This window comes from Marmota marmota, unplaced genomic scaffold (genome assembly GCF_001458135.2).
Source record: "Marmota marmota marmota unplaced genomic scaffold, marMar, whole genome shotgun sequence".
In the NCBI taxonomy this organism is placed as follows: Eukaryota; Metazoa; Chordata; class Mammalia; order Rodentia; family Sciuridae; genus Marmota; species Marmota marmota.
Window position 1 is genome coordinate 29,981,602 of NW_025999977.1, and position 18,291 is coordinate 29,999,892.

The 18,291-nt window shown below is 33.8% G+C and overlaps 1 protein-coding gene and 1 long non-coding RNA gene across 6 annotated transcripts in view; both read left to right on the forward strand.

Annotated features, from left to right (window-relative positions):
* The window catches only part of Map4k3 (mitogen-activated protein kinase kinase kinase kinase 3), a 106,373-nt gene extending 89,739 nt beyond the window's left edge, over positions 1-16,634 (forward strand). For all 5 annotated transcript variants that reach the window (XM_048804505.1, XM_015479396.2, XM_048804506.1 and 2 more), the window contains 7 exons: positions 2,331-2,415; positions 3,695-3,774; positions 7,384-7,444; positions 7,527-7,644; positions 9,363-9,421; positions 11,114-11,217; positions 14,626-16,634. In XM_048804505.1, coding sequence (XP_048660462.1) covers positions 2,331-2,415; positions 3,695-3,774; positions 7,384-7,444; positions 7,527-7,644; positions 9,363-9,421; positions 11,114-11,217; positions 14,626-14,823 — 705 coding nt within the window. In that variant the 3' untranslated portion in view covers positions 14,824-16,634. The remainder of the gene's footprint in view (positions 1-2,330; positions 2,416-3,694; positions 3,775-7,383; positions 7,445-7,526; positions 7,645-9,362; positions 9,422-11,113; positions 11,218-14,625) is intronic.
* Positions 16,635-17,704: 1,070 nt separating this feature from the next.
* LOC125617203 overlaps positions 17,705-18,291 on the forward strand; it is a 10,890-nt gene continuing 10,303 nt past the window's right edge. The window contains exon 1 of the long non-coding RNA XR_007348113.1: positions 17,705-17,716. This is a non-coding gene — a long non-coding RNA (uncharacterized LOC125617203). The remainder of the gene's footprint in view (positions 17,717-18,291) is intronic.

Consider the following 18,291-nt stretch of genomic DNA (forward strand, 5'->3'; position numbering starts at 1 on the left):
ATTTAGATGTCCCTAGAATTTAGATGTCTGACATCACCTAGGTTGGGTTTTGTTTATTTTTGGTTTTAGTTAGACCAGGTTGTCCATTTTTCCTCATATTTTAAAATTGTTTTTAATAAGGAAATTTTTTAATATTTATAGTATATAACATGATATTTTAATATTTGTATACATTGTGGAATGGCTAAGTCAAGCTGTTTTACATATGTGTTATATGTTATTTTTTGGAGTGAGTATTCAAAAATCTACACTTAATAAAATTTTCAAGTAAATTGTTGTTAACTGTAGTCACCATGATTACAATAGATCTCTTAAACTTATTTCTCTTAATTAAAACTTCAAGTCTTTTGACTAAGATCTCCCCAGTCCTCTCCTCTCCCCCTCAGCCTCTGAGAACCATCATTCTGCTTTCTGCTTCTATGAGTTTAACTTTTTTTCTATCTAGATATTCTATCTAGTTATAAGGAAGTTAATGCAGTACTTGTCCTTCTCTAGCCTGTTTCACTTAGCAGTCTTCCAGGTTCACATATCATAAATAGTAAGATTTTCTTTTTTTAAGTCCAAATAGAATTCCATGTTGGATATGCACTACATTTTCTTTACCCATCCATCTGTTAATAGACACTGAGGTTGATTCTTTATCTTGGCTGTCATGAATAGTACCACAATAAACAAAAGGAAGCAGATGTCTTTTCAACATTACTGATCTCATGTAATGGGAGTGCTGAATAATATGATCATGCTTCCTTTATAGTATTAAAATTATATTAAGTCAATGTATAAGTTTAGATTAGTATGGAGAGAGCTATATTTCCATCACTAAAAATCTATAATCTAAAACCTCATGTAACATTTAGCTGTCCTTAGTTCTAGTTTTTTTACCTCCCACCTCTACTTTTACATATGATACTTAAATTTTAAATATTTAAAATTATAATTTGAATACTAATTTATAAATTAAAATATAATTTTTAAATAACATTTATATTACCTAGCATATATATACTTATAACAAAGAAATATAATAGGCAAACTTACCATTTGGCCATAAGATAAAGCTCTTACTTCAGGTGTGTAATTTGACAGGGAAAAGCTGGTAACAGTGGAATGACAGATAAGATCCAACTATACAAATTAACTTAAGGTTGGGACCAATTGTTTGGTCCTGACTTGCCACTTGGATTTCTAGAGGTTAGCAGTACCTTAACATACACATTTTGTTAGTCTTCTTAAAAGGTATTAATTTGATTTTCTTAAGTGATACAGTTTCAGCCCTACATCATTGGTCACTGGCCACCTGATGATATTGCCAACCCAAGTCGTTCTTTTTGGTACTTAAATCTTTAAAAATATTGATTGATACATTTCTGTCATTAAAAAGGAAATGTTAAGGTTTTTGTCATGATTATTTTATGTTAATGATATCAGAGTGTTCTGAGTATGTTGCCTCCACATTTGATAAGGTGCTACAAAGTGCTGTTATGTTAATTTAGAACAGACTGGCAAATACAGAAGTTTCCTCTGGCCAGATATTTTTGTACTAATTTTTCTTCAAATAGTTGGTTATAAATGCAAACCTTATGTATTTAATCAAAATGATAATTTCAAAACTTAACATTTTGCCCTTTGAGAATATAATGTACAATTCAAGTGTAATTATATTTATTTGAAAGATTTTTAAGTGGACTTGATAAATTAATAAGAACATCAAAGAATAAAACTTTCTAGTGAATCTTACCAAGGGAAATAATCAGATTGTTCTTTTTTTTTTTTTCAAAGACAAAAGAGTCTATATGTTTTTGAGTTTGAAGCACCACATGCATGAATTTCAAATCAACTACACCTCTTTTATAATATGAAATGTAATGATTGATACCAGTTTTATCATGAAACCAAATGAGACATTTTTATATCTTTATGGAAATTATGGTTTTCTTCTTACCAGAGAATATTGTAATGTTTTTGATATGGAACATGTCAATGATATTCTTATAAGCAAATTATTAGGCAGAATTGTTCACTATTATTGCTTTGTTCACTTGAAAAGAGACAATAAAATATGAGTGAATTTTTCTTTTCCTCTCAAGTAAATTCATTGTTGCATCTAGAAACTTTGTGCTACCAAAAAATTTATAATAATAGCCTAGAAAAAAATAATATTCTGTAAAAAGTTAGGCTGATGACTGATTCAACACATTTTATTTCTGTAAGTTTGAAGGTCGTAGTAATTTCAGAATGTTCTCCCATATTAAAATAAATGATTGCATTTTACATGTTGTATTAAGGACATTTGTTTGTCAGTGTCTCATAGAAGTTATTTGTTTTTCCAGATGGGTGCATGTTTTTCAAAGGTTTTTAATGGGTGTCCCTTGAAAATTCACTGTGCAACATCCTGGATAAACCCAGATACACGAGGTAGTACCGTGAGTTTTTATCTGTTATCTAATTTTTTTCAACTGGGACTATGAAAGCATTTGATTTAATTCATTTTCTAAATATTTTTCTGAAAAATATTTGGTTATAATTTTTTAATTTTAAGATACATAAGTTTGTTTATACTGTTGTCAGTGTTTGGGTGGCACATAAAATTAAAATTTCACCAGAGTCGCTGTATCAATGTAATAATATATTCTACACCGCTTGGATTTCCTTCAGAAAAGTTTCTTTTGCGGCACAAAACAGTCATTTTTTAGTTTAGTTTATTTTTTAGACAGTCATTTACCGAAGGAATTTAGCTATGAGAACCCAGGGGCTAGTGACCACTTTAGAGGATCTGACTGTAAAAGGGGTCATAATCAGAATAGTTGTTTTTAGGAAGTAAGCAAGGACTCTGTTCCCCTGCCGTATCTGTATCTTAGTACCTGTCTATGCAAGATACACATAGAAACATATGAACCTTTTTGCATGTATATGTATAAAAACACATATGTGTTCTAAAAGTTCAAGGTCGGTACTTTTATTTCGTGGATACACAAACTGACTCCAAAAGATTTGTTGTTTCACAAAGTCAGTTGGTAGAGCTTCAGTTTAAACCCACTTCTTTCTGTCTGACCCCACATTTCATAGTATTAAATTTGCCAGTTCTAGTCCTAAGTGCTAGGCAGTTTAGGAATTCTCTTGACATTCTAAATTGCTCTCAAAATACTTCAGTTTGGTCTGAAGAAGCTCTTGACCTGATCTTTTATCTTATCTTAAGAACAGATCCTGTAGGGCCAAGGCCAGGCTTCTGCTATCTTCCAGGAGATATTGAGTTCCTTAGTAGGAACCCAGGTTTTAGTTAACATTTTTTTATAGATACCAATCAGATTCTGTTTTTTTTTATGTTAATGCTTATCATACCTGGAAAAATAATATTCTGTAAAAATGTTTTTTATCTGTTCTCTCTGTTCCTGGTTTACATTCTGAAGTCATTTGCACATGTTCCTGTTTTCAGGGGGTTTTAGGAAAAGTAGCTGCAGACTCAAGTCAGTGGTACCTTCTGATGAGTGAAAGTCTAGCTGGCCACTCCCAAATACCCTCCTTATATTTATATGTAACTCAATTCAATAGTCTAGAGTGCCTCACCTCTTCTTTGCATTAAAATTCAAAGTATTTACAGTAATTTTTTATTATATTAACACATACTTAACTGAAAGTTAAACTGTATAAAAGTATCTTATTGAAATCAGTTAGTGAAGTACTTTTGTTATTACAGATCAATATTTGATATTTGGTGCCGAAGAAGGGATTTATACCCTTAATCTTAATGAACTTCATGAGACATCAATGGAGCAGGTATGTTATTTGGTACATCTTCCCCCCTCCCCAAGTTATTGTAAGTAGACTATGAATAAGTTTAACTTTTATGCTTTGGTGCCTCTTTTATTCATAACACCTTCACAGAACATGTTCTGTTTACAGATACTTAAGACAGAGTCACTGGACTAGTCCTTACATTTGAGAAGCTCGTGATATACCAGGGAAAACAGACATAAATCAATAAGTAGAACACTCAGATTATATGTCACACTGAGAACAAACACAGAGTGTAGGCCAAAAGAGATAGGTGGCCTACACTCTGTACTTCCTGGGAGAGGAAGAAAAAGGGGTGTTTGAGGTGGACCTTAAATGATAATGCATAGAAATTTGTCAGCCAAACAGAAAGAAGACAAATATGTCAGCATTGAGTTGTGAAATAACATGGCAAGTGTGAGAAACAGTGACTGGACAATTGGGAGCACAGAAGAGTGACAGTAGTTGGAGCTAGGTAGGGGGACAGATGCCAAACCTCAGAGCTTTGTGTGCCACACTGATGATCAGGTCTGTTTTAGAAATATGTGTTTGCTGTATGGTAGGATATGAAACTAGAGACTAGGTCAAAGGTAAAGGAGTGAAGTTTGGTGCGGAGATAAAGAGGGCAGAGAATAATATGGGGTTTGGAATAATTGTATGGGGCCATTGTTCATTGTTAGAATGAGTTGGGATAGCTTTTGGCATTTAGCACCCAGAAGCTTGCAAAAATCATAATGATGATATTACCAATAACTATAAAATTTTTTTACTGTGTGACAGCCTCAGATTTTATTTGCTTGACATATATTATCTAACCCCTATAGAATCTCTGAGAGAACCCATTACAGTTCTTAATTCACAGATGAGAAAAACTAAGTTTCAGAAAGGATTAAATTTGCCAGGCATCCCATAGCTACTAAGTGGCCGCACTGGGGAACGAACCCAGGCAGGGTGGCCTCAGAGTCCATGTCCTTAACTTCACCATACTGCCTCTCCCAGCCCATAGCCTTTGTAGAGAAAGATGAAAGAGCTAGAATTGGCCAAATTGAATGATGAGTTCAATATGGAGGCTTAGGAGAGGACTCAGTTAACTCCAGGTTTCCAACTTGAGTGACTGGGTGCATGACAGTGTCATTTTCAGGGGAGAGGCTGATTTTAGAAGAACAACAGTGTAATCAATTTGGTTATGTCATTTTGAGGGCTTGTGGGATGTGTAACTAATTTTCCTTTATCGATAAATATCTCCTTTACAAATAAAACAGAGAGATCTGTAAATTATAATTTCTTCATTACAAAGCATTTCCATCTTTTGTCACATTTTTTTTAAAGCAAATTTTCTAAAAGGGTCCTAAACTATATGATGTACTGTGAATCTTTTAATCTGGAATTGTTATACAATGAACTTGTTAAAAAGTACATAAGAACCATGGGAAAGAGAAGAAATGGATTCTGTTATTTGTAGTAATTAGTAGATAAGTAATTCAAAGGTGGTAATATTGTTATTGACTATAAAGTGATAATCAAAATTATTGGTAACATGTAGAACATTTATCACCTAATTTAAGACACCCAGATGAAAGCACACATCAATCCTATCCAGCCCCAGTCTACAATAACTTCTTTTCTTAATTGCTTTAGCATTTGAAATTTTCTGAGCTAAACATTGCCCTTCAAGGTGAGACATTTTTTTCCTTTCAGGGGACGCCTTTGAGAGTAGAGAATGAGAATATGTAAAATCCTGAGTTTTTTCATCTTATTGTGAAATTGATTATTAGGTTGACTTTCTCTATACTCTGGGGAAAATAAACTGGGTTGTATAAGTCTTCTAGCTTGGGGATGATACTACAAAGTGAGAAAATGAAGCAAAATAGGATCCTGATTTTAAATTTTTTTTTTTCTGCTTTTACTACTTAAAACTAACATTTCTTGAGTACTCACTGTGTAACAGACACTCTTCTTAGTGCATTACCAGGAATAGCCTTGTGAGATACAGGTGCTCCATTTTACAGATAAAAACACTGAGACACCAGAGACTGAGTAAATTACCCAAGGTCACAGTGTCATGGAGAAAACACATTTATGGATCTAGGCCAAGTCTTGAATCTGCCCTTGATCATTTTTTTATTAAATAGATAGTTCACCCAGAGCTACCTTGCTAAAGGAAGTAGGCATTAAAGAGCTATAAAAAGTTTAGAGTTTTTGAAATTTGGGCTAAAAACAAAAATCCAATATGAAATCTAACACTTGAATAAAACTGTTTATAAAAACCTTTCCATTATTACCTGTGTTAATAATATGAATGAAATTTGTGTCATGTCCTGATGTTTCATATATCCTTGTATTTAATAAGCAAACCAACTTATATTTAGAAACATATAGTCTCATAAAAATCCATAGATTTGATACTAAAGAAATACTTAAGTACGTGTTTGTATGAAAATAAACCCACTTCAACACTGAATTAAATAAAAATCAGCTTCATGCCACTATGGTAAAGTATACTGCTCTGTGGTCTGGAGTATGTCATTGCCTCTCCTTTTATTATTGTTTTTCTCTATTAGCTATTCAGGGTCATAAAGTAATATCCTTAGAGGCCTTGATACATTTCATTATTCTTCTCTTAATTCCTGTTCCCTGTCCTCTTCCCAGTCTATCTTGGAATAACCTGTAGGAATTGCCAGAACAAACCTAAGCTATCACGCTTGTTAACTCAGGATGCCTCAATACATATATCAGAGGCTATATAGCCTGTTTTCATCAGAATTGCCAAGACGTTCTTGTTAAAACATATTTCTGGGCCCACCTTCAGAACTTCTGCTTCAGTAGGTGTGGGGTGAAGTCTGAGAACCAGCATTTCTAGCATGTGCCCAACTGATGCTCAGGCTGATGATCCAAAGACCACTTTGAAGATCACTGATATTCACAATGAAATGATTCCATGAGAGTATCTATTTTCTCCCTTTGAAGTGTATTGATTCCTTTTTCTTTGCCCTTAATACAAGCCATTTTCAAGCTTCCAGAGTGCTTCTCAGCTCTTACATATTAGATTTCAGTAAGAAATTCCATATGTGTGCGTGTATGCGTGTGTATGTCCTGTATGATTTATAAGTTTTCATCATATCCCTTCTCCACCTTTTTCCTCTTCCATTCTATTTCCATACTCTGTGTTCCACTACACCCACCATGATCCTTTTTTCTGTACCTCCCAAATATATGCATATGCCTAGGTAAATACATTTTAAGGGGAGTACCCAGAAGAGTTAATTATTCAACCCCAGAACCAAAGTGAAGGAATAGCTCATATTTGAAAATGTTTTATTCCCTGCATAGTTTGGGGGCTATAGAGAGCACTCATTCTCTTATGCAGGGAATAAAACATTTTCAAATATGAAATGTTTAGACTGAAATTATATTGCAAATTTTTTGTCCCACGTAAATATTTATGCTGGTATATTATCTTGTTTTAAATACTTATAAAATGAATTTCTATTAAAAGTATTTGACTTTTTAAATAATGAGCCTATCGATAGGACAGCTGACTGGTTAATGTGTACATGTTTACATGGTTATATATATTCTTTGTAAACTTTTTTCTACGTTTTTTTTTATCAGCTATTCCCTCGAAGGTGTACATGGTTGTATGTGATGAACAATTGCTTGCTATCAATATCTGGTAAGTCTTTTAGTTTCTCTACATCTTACAGTTATGTTATAGCTTATTATTAGCTCTTATATTGTATTTATTTCCTTTACAGGTAAAGCTTCTCAGCTTTATTCCCATAATTTACCAGGGCTTTTTGATTATGCAAGACAAATGCAAAAGTTACCTGTTGCTATTCCAGCACACAAACTCCCTGATAGAATACTGCCAAGGTAACTGTATATTTAATTATATTTTCATTATTAGGAGAAATACACTAATAATTCATTGTAGTGTGTACTTATAGGAGAGAAAATAAAAGAGAATTCAGTTGGGATTAATAGAAATTATGTGTAAGGAAAAAATCATAAGAGATACATTTTAACAAGGACTTATTTATCATACTGTAGCTCTAAAATTATTCTACTTTCACTTTCCAGTTATATTAAATATTTGTTTCTGAATTTTTTATAAGTATATATATATTTTTTCAGTTGTAGTTAGACAGAACACCTTTATTTTATTTATTTATTTATTTTTATATCTTTATTTTTATCTGTTTATTATTTTTACGTGATGCTGGGGTCCGAACCCAAGGCTTTATGCAAAGCAAGCTCTGTACCACTGAGCTACAAACCCAGCCCTTACTTATTTATTTTTATGTGTTGCTGAGGATCAAACCCAGAGCCTTGCACATGCTAGGTGAGCGCTCTGCTGCTGAGCCACAACCCCAGCCCCTCTCTGAATTTTTAATCTGTCTTTTCTGCAAAGTTAAAACTAATTTATTTCCTATCATTTTACATCACATGTATTGCCTTTGTTTCCCCCACCGCAACATTTTTTTCTTAGTGCATTATAGCTATACATAATAGTGGAATTTGTTGTTACATATTCGTACATGCACACAATATATAACAATATAATTTGGTCAGTGTCATTCCCCAATGTTTCCCCTTCCCCTACACACTTGCCTTTGCTTTTGATATATTTGTGTTTACATGTACAAAATTAATTTTTTCAATATACAGTTTCTAAACCTAGAATAAAAATAATTTATTGAATAGATGTTTTGATGTCTGAAGATAATTACTTAGAAGTTGAAGGGTTTCAATTTGTACTTTCAGGAATTTTAAATTATGCTATGCTTTTCCTTTTGTTATAATAGTTATTCCTCATTTGTTGACTAAAAGGTTTCTAAGACTAGTATCAAATGAATTTTACACAAACTTTTTAATATAGACACCCTTAACAAGATTTTTGTAAAACAAATGATGTAAAACAAAACCTTAAAGTAACTTAACAATCTGTGTTTCTCAATTGCTAAGTTTATAGTAGAACTAATTCACCACTTGGAGCACAAAATATTTTAAAAATCAAAATCAAATAAAAATATTTGCATGGTTTTCTTTCTCCTTAAAATAGGTTATTTATATAAAATTTAATTGAATATATACATGATTATTTAGAGTTGTTATGAGCTTCCTTTGGTGAACTATAGTAGCTATATATGGAGTTTAAAGTGTTACTCCTTATCAGTATTTTTTTACAGGATTTATTATTTTTGCAGTTTTATAGGAAATCCCAAAGTCATATTACTCTATTTTCTAAATACTTTTACAGACTTTTAAAGAACAGTTAAGTCCTTATTCCATTTGAAATTGGTTGGGGGACATGGGAAATGAACCCACAATAGTCTTATTTTTAGTAAATGTTTTGTCAGCACTCGTTTCTTAACTCACTCTTTCTTCATTGATCTTTTTTGTTTCATGATTGGTTAGTTGGTTTGGTTTTTATAGTATTGTGAATTGAACCCAGAGCCTTACACATGGTATGCAAGCATTTTTTCCAATGAGCTACATCTCTAGCCCTCTTCACTGATCTGTAACAGCACATTTATGATATATTAAGTTTGCCTACATGTTATTATATACTCATTTTCATTTACATTTAGGAAATTTGCTGTATCAGCAAAAATCCCTGAAACCAAGTGGTGTCAGAAGTGTTGTGTTGGTAAGTAAAGCGTCCAGTACCATGTAGCTCTCCTGTTTTGCAGAGTGGCTAAGAAATCTTCTTGAGACTCAGTTTTTTAAAGTCCAATATAAAACAGTACTACCCAAGGCATCCTTCCATTCATTGAGCTTATATCCACATGCCTTTAGTATGTGGAAACTTGTGCTTGTCATGTGAAGATTGTAGCTTCCCTGTTCACATACCTCTAGACTAAATTCCTACCCTACCCCCTAACAACTATTTTCCTGTTTACATGCAACAAAAACAAAAAGTGACTTCCTTCCCTTAAGTTACTAATACTATAAAAGAAAAGACAAGCAAGCACATAAGTCACTGCACCACTGAGTATAATGCAGAAAGAACTCTAACATGGGCCAGCTGAAGAAGACGGTCTTTAGGCAAGGCCTCAAAAGAATTTCACTGTGAATGATTGGAGAGGGCCTTTCTTTTTTTTTTTTTTGCTTTTGTTTTTGGTTTGTATTTTGTTTTGGCAGCACTGGGGATTGAGCCCAGGGGCACTCTACCATGAACCATATCAGCCCTTTTTATTTTGAGACAGGGGTTCTGCTAAAACTGCTAAGACCTTGAATTTGCAATACTCCTGCTTTAGCCTCCCAAGTCTCTTGAGATTATAGGCATGTACCACTTGTACCTGGCTGCCCTCTTTATAGTTTTTAATTTTTTTATTTCAAATACATTTACTTTATATCTTAAGTAGAAGAAAAGTCCAAAATATGAAGAAATTCAGTTTTATTATTTATAAACTTGTACTATAAAATTTGATGAAGCTGAGAATGGGGTCCACAGCTAATATGGAGGTGGCTGAGGCGTGAGGATCACAAGTTCAAGGCCAACCTGGGAAACTTAGTGAGACCCTATCTCAAATTTTTGAAAAGAAATAAGATTTTTTTTTAAAAACTTTTGATTAATATCTATAATGTTTTCTAGTGACCTTAAGAGTTTAATAGAAAAGGAAGGAATAGTCAGCTGCTTCCTTCTTCCTTCCTTCCTTCCTTCCTTCCTTCCTTCCTTCCTTCCTTCCTTCCTTCCTTCCTTCCTTCCTTCCTTCCTTCCTTCCTTTCTTCCTTTCCTTCTTCCTTTCTTTTTGTTTCTCCATATGTTTGTATGTATGCATGTATGTATGTACTGGGGATTGAACTCAGGGGCACTTTACCACTGAGCTACATACATTCCCAGTCTTTTTATTTTATTTTGTGCAGTCTGTCCTCGAACTTAGGACCTACCAAGTAGCTAGGATTACAGACATGCACAACTATGCCCAGCAACAAGTGTTTTGTTTTTAGAACCAAAACACCATTGCCTCTGAACATTACTACCAAAAGCACTCTATGAACCACCTGAGTATGTATGTCCTGTCCATTTAACACCTTCCCAAATTAATTTGACCCATCAGAATATTGCCACCTCAGTTAACTTCCCTGCTGCCATAGATCTAAAGTTCTTCCAGATCCCAGCTGTATGACTAGCTATTGCATTTGTACAAACCAAAAAAATCTTGTAAGTCATGAGAGCATTTCTTGCTATTACCTGAAACAGTATTTCTTTTTTGCCCTGTTGTCCAATTAAAATTAAACAAACAACCAGCTTTTGATTTATTTTTACTTTTTGAAACTAATAATATAAGGACTTTATTTTATAAGAGAACTCACGTCTGCTTTTTTGCCTTGACAGTGAGAAATCCTTACACAGGCCATAAATACCTATGCGGGGCACTTCAGACTAGCATTGTTCTATTAGAATGGGTTGAACCAATGCAGAAATTTATGTTAATTAAGGTAAGCATGAAAGTCAACCTAAGACATTCTTAGCTTGAAAGCTTAATTGTTAAACTTTTCTGTTTATTCTCAAATTATTTTAATGATTTTGGATTATGTGACAGGTGGTAAAAACTTGCCAAGTTTTAAGGAACTAGGCTTGATGAAAGTTCTGAAAGACACTATAGTTTGGGTTTGGTAATAGGGAGCTAGAAGTAGAGTATCTTAATGTGCATAGATAGTTTGATGTCAAAAACAGGGTGCTAAAAGATCAGTAAAATGTTTTGACCTACTCCATCACAGCAGGGAAATAACACTCAGCTTAGTGTTTGACTTGAGAGGATAGGGATGACCTTGATGAGGGGAAAATGATTTGTTTTGGTTACCTAACAAAATTGTTTTAATACCTACTCATTAATTTGCCCAGCTCTTCTCATGGATGTTTTTTGAGTTTTTGCTTGGGGTTTTTTGCTTAAGTTTCCTCTAGATTAATGAATACCATTAAAATGTTTACTGTTACTCAGCTATAACATATTTTGAGGAAAAACTAACTTTTAAAATGTATAAAGTACAGGCTCAATTACAGCAAAGAAATATCAAATGAATTTGTTAAAATTGTTTTCTTTGCTGTTGAGTATGGATTAAATGGTCCTCTTTCATGAGCATTTGATTCTTCAATAGAGTAGGATTCTCCCTAGATTTTTATAATACCAAACTAGAATATTTAGTTTACTTTTTGTTACTTAAAATCTTACAAGTGACTAAGAAATCTATTTTTAGTTTTCACATCAATATTAACCTCAAGCCCGACTGGGGCTAAAGTGATGGAAAAAATAGTTTCAAGAAGGTAAAACCTATTGTGTAGTAATTTCACAAATAAATTCACAGAAGCAAAAATTCTTTAAACTAAAAGCTGAGGGGAAATAGCCTTATAAGTTTTCTAATAGCAGAGCTACTGAATACATCCCATTTATGGCAAAAATTGCTTTTCTCAGCTTCTCTTTGTTCTTACGTATTTGGCACATGGACACTTTATCTTAGGTGGAATGGTAAAGTCTACACAGTTTGATTTTTCTGTAGTCCTATCGTCCTTCCTTTTCTTCCTTAGTCTACTAGAGATGAGTTTTTCCTGTGTCTTTCATTCCTAACCTCTTTCAAAATGAAAAGGTTTCATCATATTATATACTGATGGACTGATTAAACCTTAGCTCAAGTGAATTTATATTATCTGATAGGTTAAGGCATTTATCCTCATATAATGAAAGCTCTTTTCTCCGTTAAAGGTATTTTGGATATCAAGAGTATGCAGGAGGGAATATATACTTTGAAGACATTAAAAGCTTAAAAATAACCCATCCATTGTCTTCTCTTTTCCCAACGATGATACCAAAGAGCTTGGCCTGATCTGACTGTGGAGGCCTATGGTGCGAATTCTGAGATAGTGGACTCTCACTGCAGTTCACCTGCAGGTCTCCTTCAAGACTGCTCACATTTCCTCTTTCCTTCAACTCACTGAGCTATGGGGCCTGGCCTGCCTCACTTAATTTTAACTTCACTTTCTGTGCCTCTCTGGCTTTAAGATTTTTATAATGTATATTTTATTATTATATTTGACATTATTTTAACTAGTTTTTATGATGTTTCTATACTGGACTCTTTATCAAGATTTGTTTTAAAAGAAATTTGTGCTTCCTATATTCGTCCTCTTAGTGACATTTCTAACAAATTTTGCTTAATTTAGGCATGTTTTTATCATAAATTAAAGTTAAGAATAAAAGATACACACAGCAAACATTATGTACTTACTATAAACTAGGCATAGTGCTAAGAGGGGGAAAAAAAGAGAGAGAGAATAAGATGTAAGGTCTGCTGTCAGTCACCAAGAGCACCATGATTTAAACCCTTGAGAAAGAAATCCCCTTCTGTTAGTGATTTATAGACATTGCTTAGCTGTTATTGGAAGCTAAATAGAAGTAGTCAAAATCTGTTGGGCTTTCTTACATGCCAAGAAAAAAATTAAAGACACAAGCATTATTTTCTTTCTGCTGTATTGTTCTTAATCATATTTCAAAGCAAATTATTTCAGTTGTTTTACCTCATTAAATGTATGACAGATATTCAAAGCATGTGCCCCAGGTAATGGGAAAGCTCCTAGAGAGGCGATTTAGGAGTTGGTAGTCACAGGGTGGAAGCAGCTGGCAGCAGGGGAAGAAAGGGCCATACGGAAGAGCAGGTGCACACAGAGCTGCCTATTCCAGCCATCAGGACCATGTCATGTCTCCCAGCACTCTAAAACTATTAGTTAAGGCAGCCCTGCTTCACATTTTTATTTTCTTCAGAAATTATGAGTTGCCAGGTTAAAAAATAAATCGTATCCAGTAACTTTGTTAAATACTAGTTATAACCATTTAGAAAATATAGCCCATTTATAAGAGAAACAAAAATATAAAATATGTTAGAATGAACTTAATAAAGTATGTGTAAGACCAATTTTTTTTCAATCACCTTTTTTGTGAAGAGCCACCTCATCATTCCCTATGCCACTCCATGTTTTCTAAGTAGTTCCCCCGAAAGGAAACCTAGCAAGTTGTTGCTTTTCTTTCTCTTTATATACATAGATAAGTGTATCCATAAACATTAAAACTAATTTTACCTTATTTTCAACAATATGAAAGTGGAATCAGAAAGTATATATTCATTTATGTCTGGCTTCTTTTGTGTAACATTATATTTATGTAGTTGTTGGATATAGCAATAGATTGTTCATTTTCATTGATCTGTAATTTTCCAGTGTGTGAATATGCCATAATTTTAATCCATTCTACTGTTGATTGGCATTTGGGTTATTTCCCATTTTTGTTTTTCTTAAGTGTTGCTATGAACATATTTTTGCCAATTTTTTGTGCACACATACCCTTTCTCTCTAGAAGATATACTTAGGAGTAATTGTTGCATCATAAAGGATGCATATCTTCAACATTGGTCCAGTCATGCTGGTTAATTACATTATTTACCAATCTATTCTCCCACCATCAGTGTATGAGCATTTATTAACTCCTCTATGCTTGTTATTGTCATTCTTTTTAATTTTAGCCATTCTGGTGGGTATATGTAGTGTCTCATTGTGGTTTTATTCCTTGATGATTACTGAAGTTAAGTGTTCTCTATTTTTCTAAATCTCCAAAATGTGAATTTGTTCATTCTCTTTGTAACAATATAAAAATAATTTTGGAGGTATATAAAATTAAAATTAGTTGCATTTAAAGATATTTCATAATTTTTCTTAATACCCTGTATTTCTGTGACAAGAAGCAATCTTTATAGTAGAAAGCTTTTTTATATGTTTTTGTAAACCTAAAAACTTAATGTTGTTCTCATATGATTATTTGGTTTTTGTTTTTCTTTTCTGTTTTTTGTTTCTGTCTCTAGCATATCGATTTCCCTATCCCATGCCCACTCAGGATGTTTGAGATGCTGGTGGTCCCTGAGCAGGAGTACCCGTTAGTCTGTGTTGGTGTCAGTAGAGGGCGAGACTTCAACCAGGTGGTTCGATTTGAGACTGTCAATCCAAATTCTACCTCTTCATGGTTCACAGAATCAGGTTTGCAATTTTTATGGAATTTTTAAGGCTAAAGAATGTGCTGGTTTTATAAGTAATAAATTTGCTATGTTTTGCATTAAGCAAAACTGCATATAAAGCTGGTCTTAAATAACTATATAAGTAAACTGGAAGAAAAGTTGCTTTAAAATAGCTAATAATTTGATTGGCAAAGCATATGTATGTTGAAAGCACATACGCTTTTTTAATTAGAAATGAATATGGTAAGGATCTGATGCTTAAGAGCCTGAATTAGTGTATATTAAACAATTTTACAGCAATACATCTCTTACTATAAAATGAGGTATATGCCTGGGTCATCTTGCAACGTTTAAGAAATGTATGACATAAACTAGGACATTGTAAATAGCAGTTTCTCTCAAGGACACTATGTATAGGTAACCATTAAGGACACATTTGTAAGCTAGGGGTATAGCTCAGAACAGATGTGTTAACATGCATGAGGCCCTGGGCTTAGGCACCAAACTAATTTTACTTAGAAATAGCTCATTAATATTACCAATTAAATATCAAAGCACAAGTTCATGTATGCTCAAATGTTTTAATATTTTAACACTTTCATTCATATTTTCACATTTATTATTAAAGAATCTTAAATGTATTTAGTTGTTTGATGCTGCTTACAAACATAAAGATTAATCTTTATGAAAGCTTATTAATATAGGAAACATTTAAAACAAAACCTGAACATTTCACGTTTTTGTAACTTGGGCCGGGTATATAGCTCAGTGGTAGAGTACTTGCATGGCATGCATCAGGCCCCTAGGTTCAATCCCCAGACCGCAAAAAAAAAAAAAAAGCAAAAAATATTTTTATAATTTAGAGAATCTAAAAGTATTTAATGTAATTGTAAGTGGTATGCACTTGAAAATTTGCAAATTATAGAACTTCAGTTGCCCTGCCTTCCCAAAAAGCATCAGGTGATTTTACCTTTTGAATCACATTCCATCACTTTACCAGGAATATTGATATTAGTGAACAAGTGAGTATTTAGTACATATCTGTAATTCCCAAACTTGAGCTTGCATCAGAAACACCAGGAAACTTGTTAAAGCATACTATTGCCCCGCCCCCTCAAAGTTTTCATCCAGTAGGCCTGGTGTTTCTATAAATTCCCAGGTGGTGCTAGTAATATGGGGACTATACTTTAAGAACTACACATAGACAAATCTCAGGCTAATAGAAAATCTGATTTTTAAGAAAACAAAAGTGACATTTTAGAATACTTTAAGTTTAGATTGTACTTCATATTGAATCCGTTTTATCCTGATATCTTTCTAAGTATTATACTTTATTTTTTTCAGTGCTGGGGGTTGAACCCAGGACCTCACACATGCTAGGCAAGTGCTCTATCACTGTACTAATCCCCAGCCCTTAGAATATTTTAAGTTTAGTTTGTTTCTTCATGTAGTCTAAACAGCCACTTCCAAAGTATTTGTTGAAGGTATTGGAAAATAATTTTCTCATGTAATTTGTTTTCTTAAATATTGATTTACATTGCCAAGTCACATAGCAGAACTTTCCTTTATCACTACATACCCTACTATTTTAGCAAATATTATCTCCAAGTAGTAAACTTTTTATAGAAAATTGATGGTAGTTTAAAACTTCCACATTGAGCTATGACAAAATAACAGTTAATAAGTAAAACTTGAGTGTTATGGTAAATTGGATTGAACTCTCTCACTTGAAAATGATGACCTTTAAATATCTTACCTTTGTTTTTAAAACATCCTATTTGTCATGAAACCTATTTTGCTTTTTTTTTTTTTTCCTTTAAAAATACAGTAGAATGTTTTGCTATACAGTAGACATTGGCCACTTCAGATGGCAATTTTTAAAGGTCTTACAAGGGCTGTTTGTCACAGTCTTTGGCTACTAAGGGAAACGTTAAGGAAGTAATTTGCCAGTAAAATATTGATTTGGCAGGAGTTTATTGAAAGACTGGAAGATTATTAATAAAAAGAAAAAATAGGAGCTAAGGATACAGCTCAGATGCAGAGACCCTGGGTTTGATCCGCAGCACTGCAAAACAAACAAACAAAACACAAAAGCCTAGACATAATACATGGTTCCTTTAACACATTAAACTTGAAATATAGCTCTTCAAGGAAAGCATGACAACCTTTGGCAACATTATGAGACTTGTCCTTGGCTCCCCAAATTCTCTTCTGCATTCTTCCTTAACCACTCATCTTGCCTTTCGGACAGCTGGTACACCTCCTTTCCAAATCTCCCCTTCCCTATATAACAGAAAGGAAGTATCTCTGATAAATATGTTGTTGTCACTGAATTTCGGTTAATGTCTTAGTTCTCTCAAGAATTTTACTTTTAAATCCTTTCTTTCTCATTGTTGGATTAAGGCCTTATTATCTTTTTTTTTCTTCTCATCATCAATCATTAGGTTTATTTAATTTGTATATTTTGCTTTATCCACAAATGAACAATTTCAATATACTTATTTTGGTATTTGTACAAATATCATGAATTACACTGATTGTTGCCCTTGTCTCATTGAAAATTGTATAAAACAAATTTTGGTCGCTGATAAATTGGAAAACTATAAGTAAACAAAATGCTCTTTACCCTGAAGGCCTTATTTTCTGACAGAAGAATTTTATATAGCTTTGGGTAGCTTCTTTCCAAGGGTCTTTTGATTACTTGGTTTTGCCTTAATAAATTTATTTCATTAAAAGTTAAATATGGCAAATATAACTCATCTCTCTGTTTGAAATTATAAGATAGAGGGAATGACTATGGTTTTACATCAGATAAAAATATGATGGGGCTGAGGGTGGAGCTCGGTGATAGAGTGCCTGTCTAGTATGCATGAGGCTCCTGGTTCAGTCCCCAGAACCACCATTGTACATATTAGTGGTTCCAAACCCTACTGCATGGTAGGTTTACCTGGGAAACTTAAAACTTCTGATACCTCAAGTCACACACTTCCAATTAAATCAGAATATCTTGAGGGTGGTAGCCAGGCATCAGTGTTTTTTTAAAGATAGTTTCAGTATTTCGGGACTGATTTGCCGCAGTCTGGCTGGGCACAATCAGGAGCCACTTGTCAAAAGAAACTAACTTTATTTTTAGAACCACACACGCCAAACAAAACAGCCTCTCAGGAAAAATCCTCAGAGCCTCAACTGCCACCACCGGCTTTTCACAAGCCTCTCTCTCCCACACAAGCCTCTCTCCACCTCCCACAATCCTCCTGCTCTTGAGGCCGATTGGCTGGGTCACGTGGGCGGAGCCAAAAAAAGTCCCCCAATGAGCAGCTCCGTGGTCTGAAAGGGCAGGGAAACAGTCCAATGAGCATCACCGCAGAGGAGCCAATCAGCTAGATGTTGCTGGGGCCGAGGAGCCAATCAGCTAGATGTTGCTGGGGCCGCTGTGAGCCAATCATCAGCCGGCAGCTGGAAGTTTGCTGGCAGCTGGAAGTTTGCTGGGGCCCCTTTGGCTGTGGCTCTCAACAT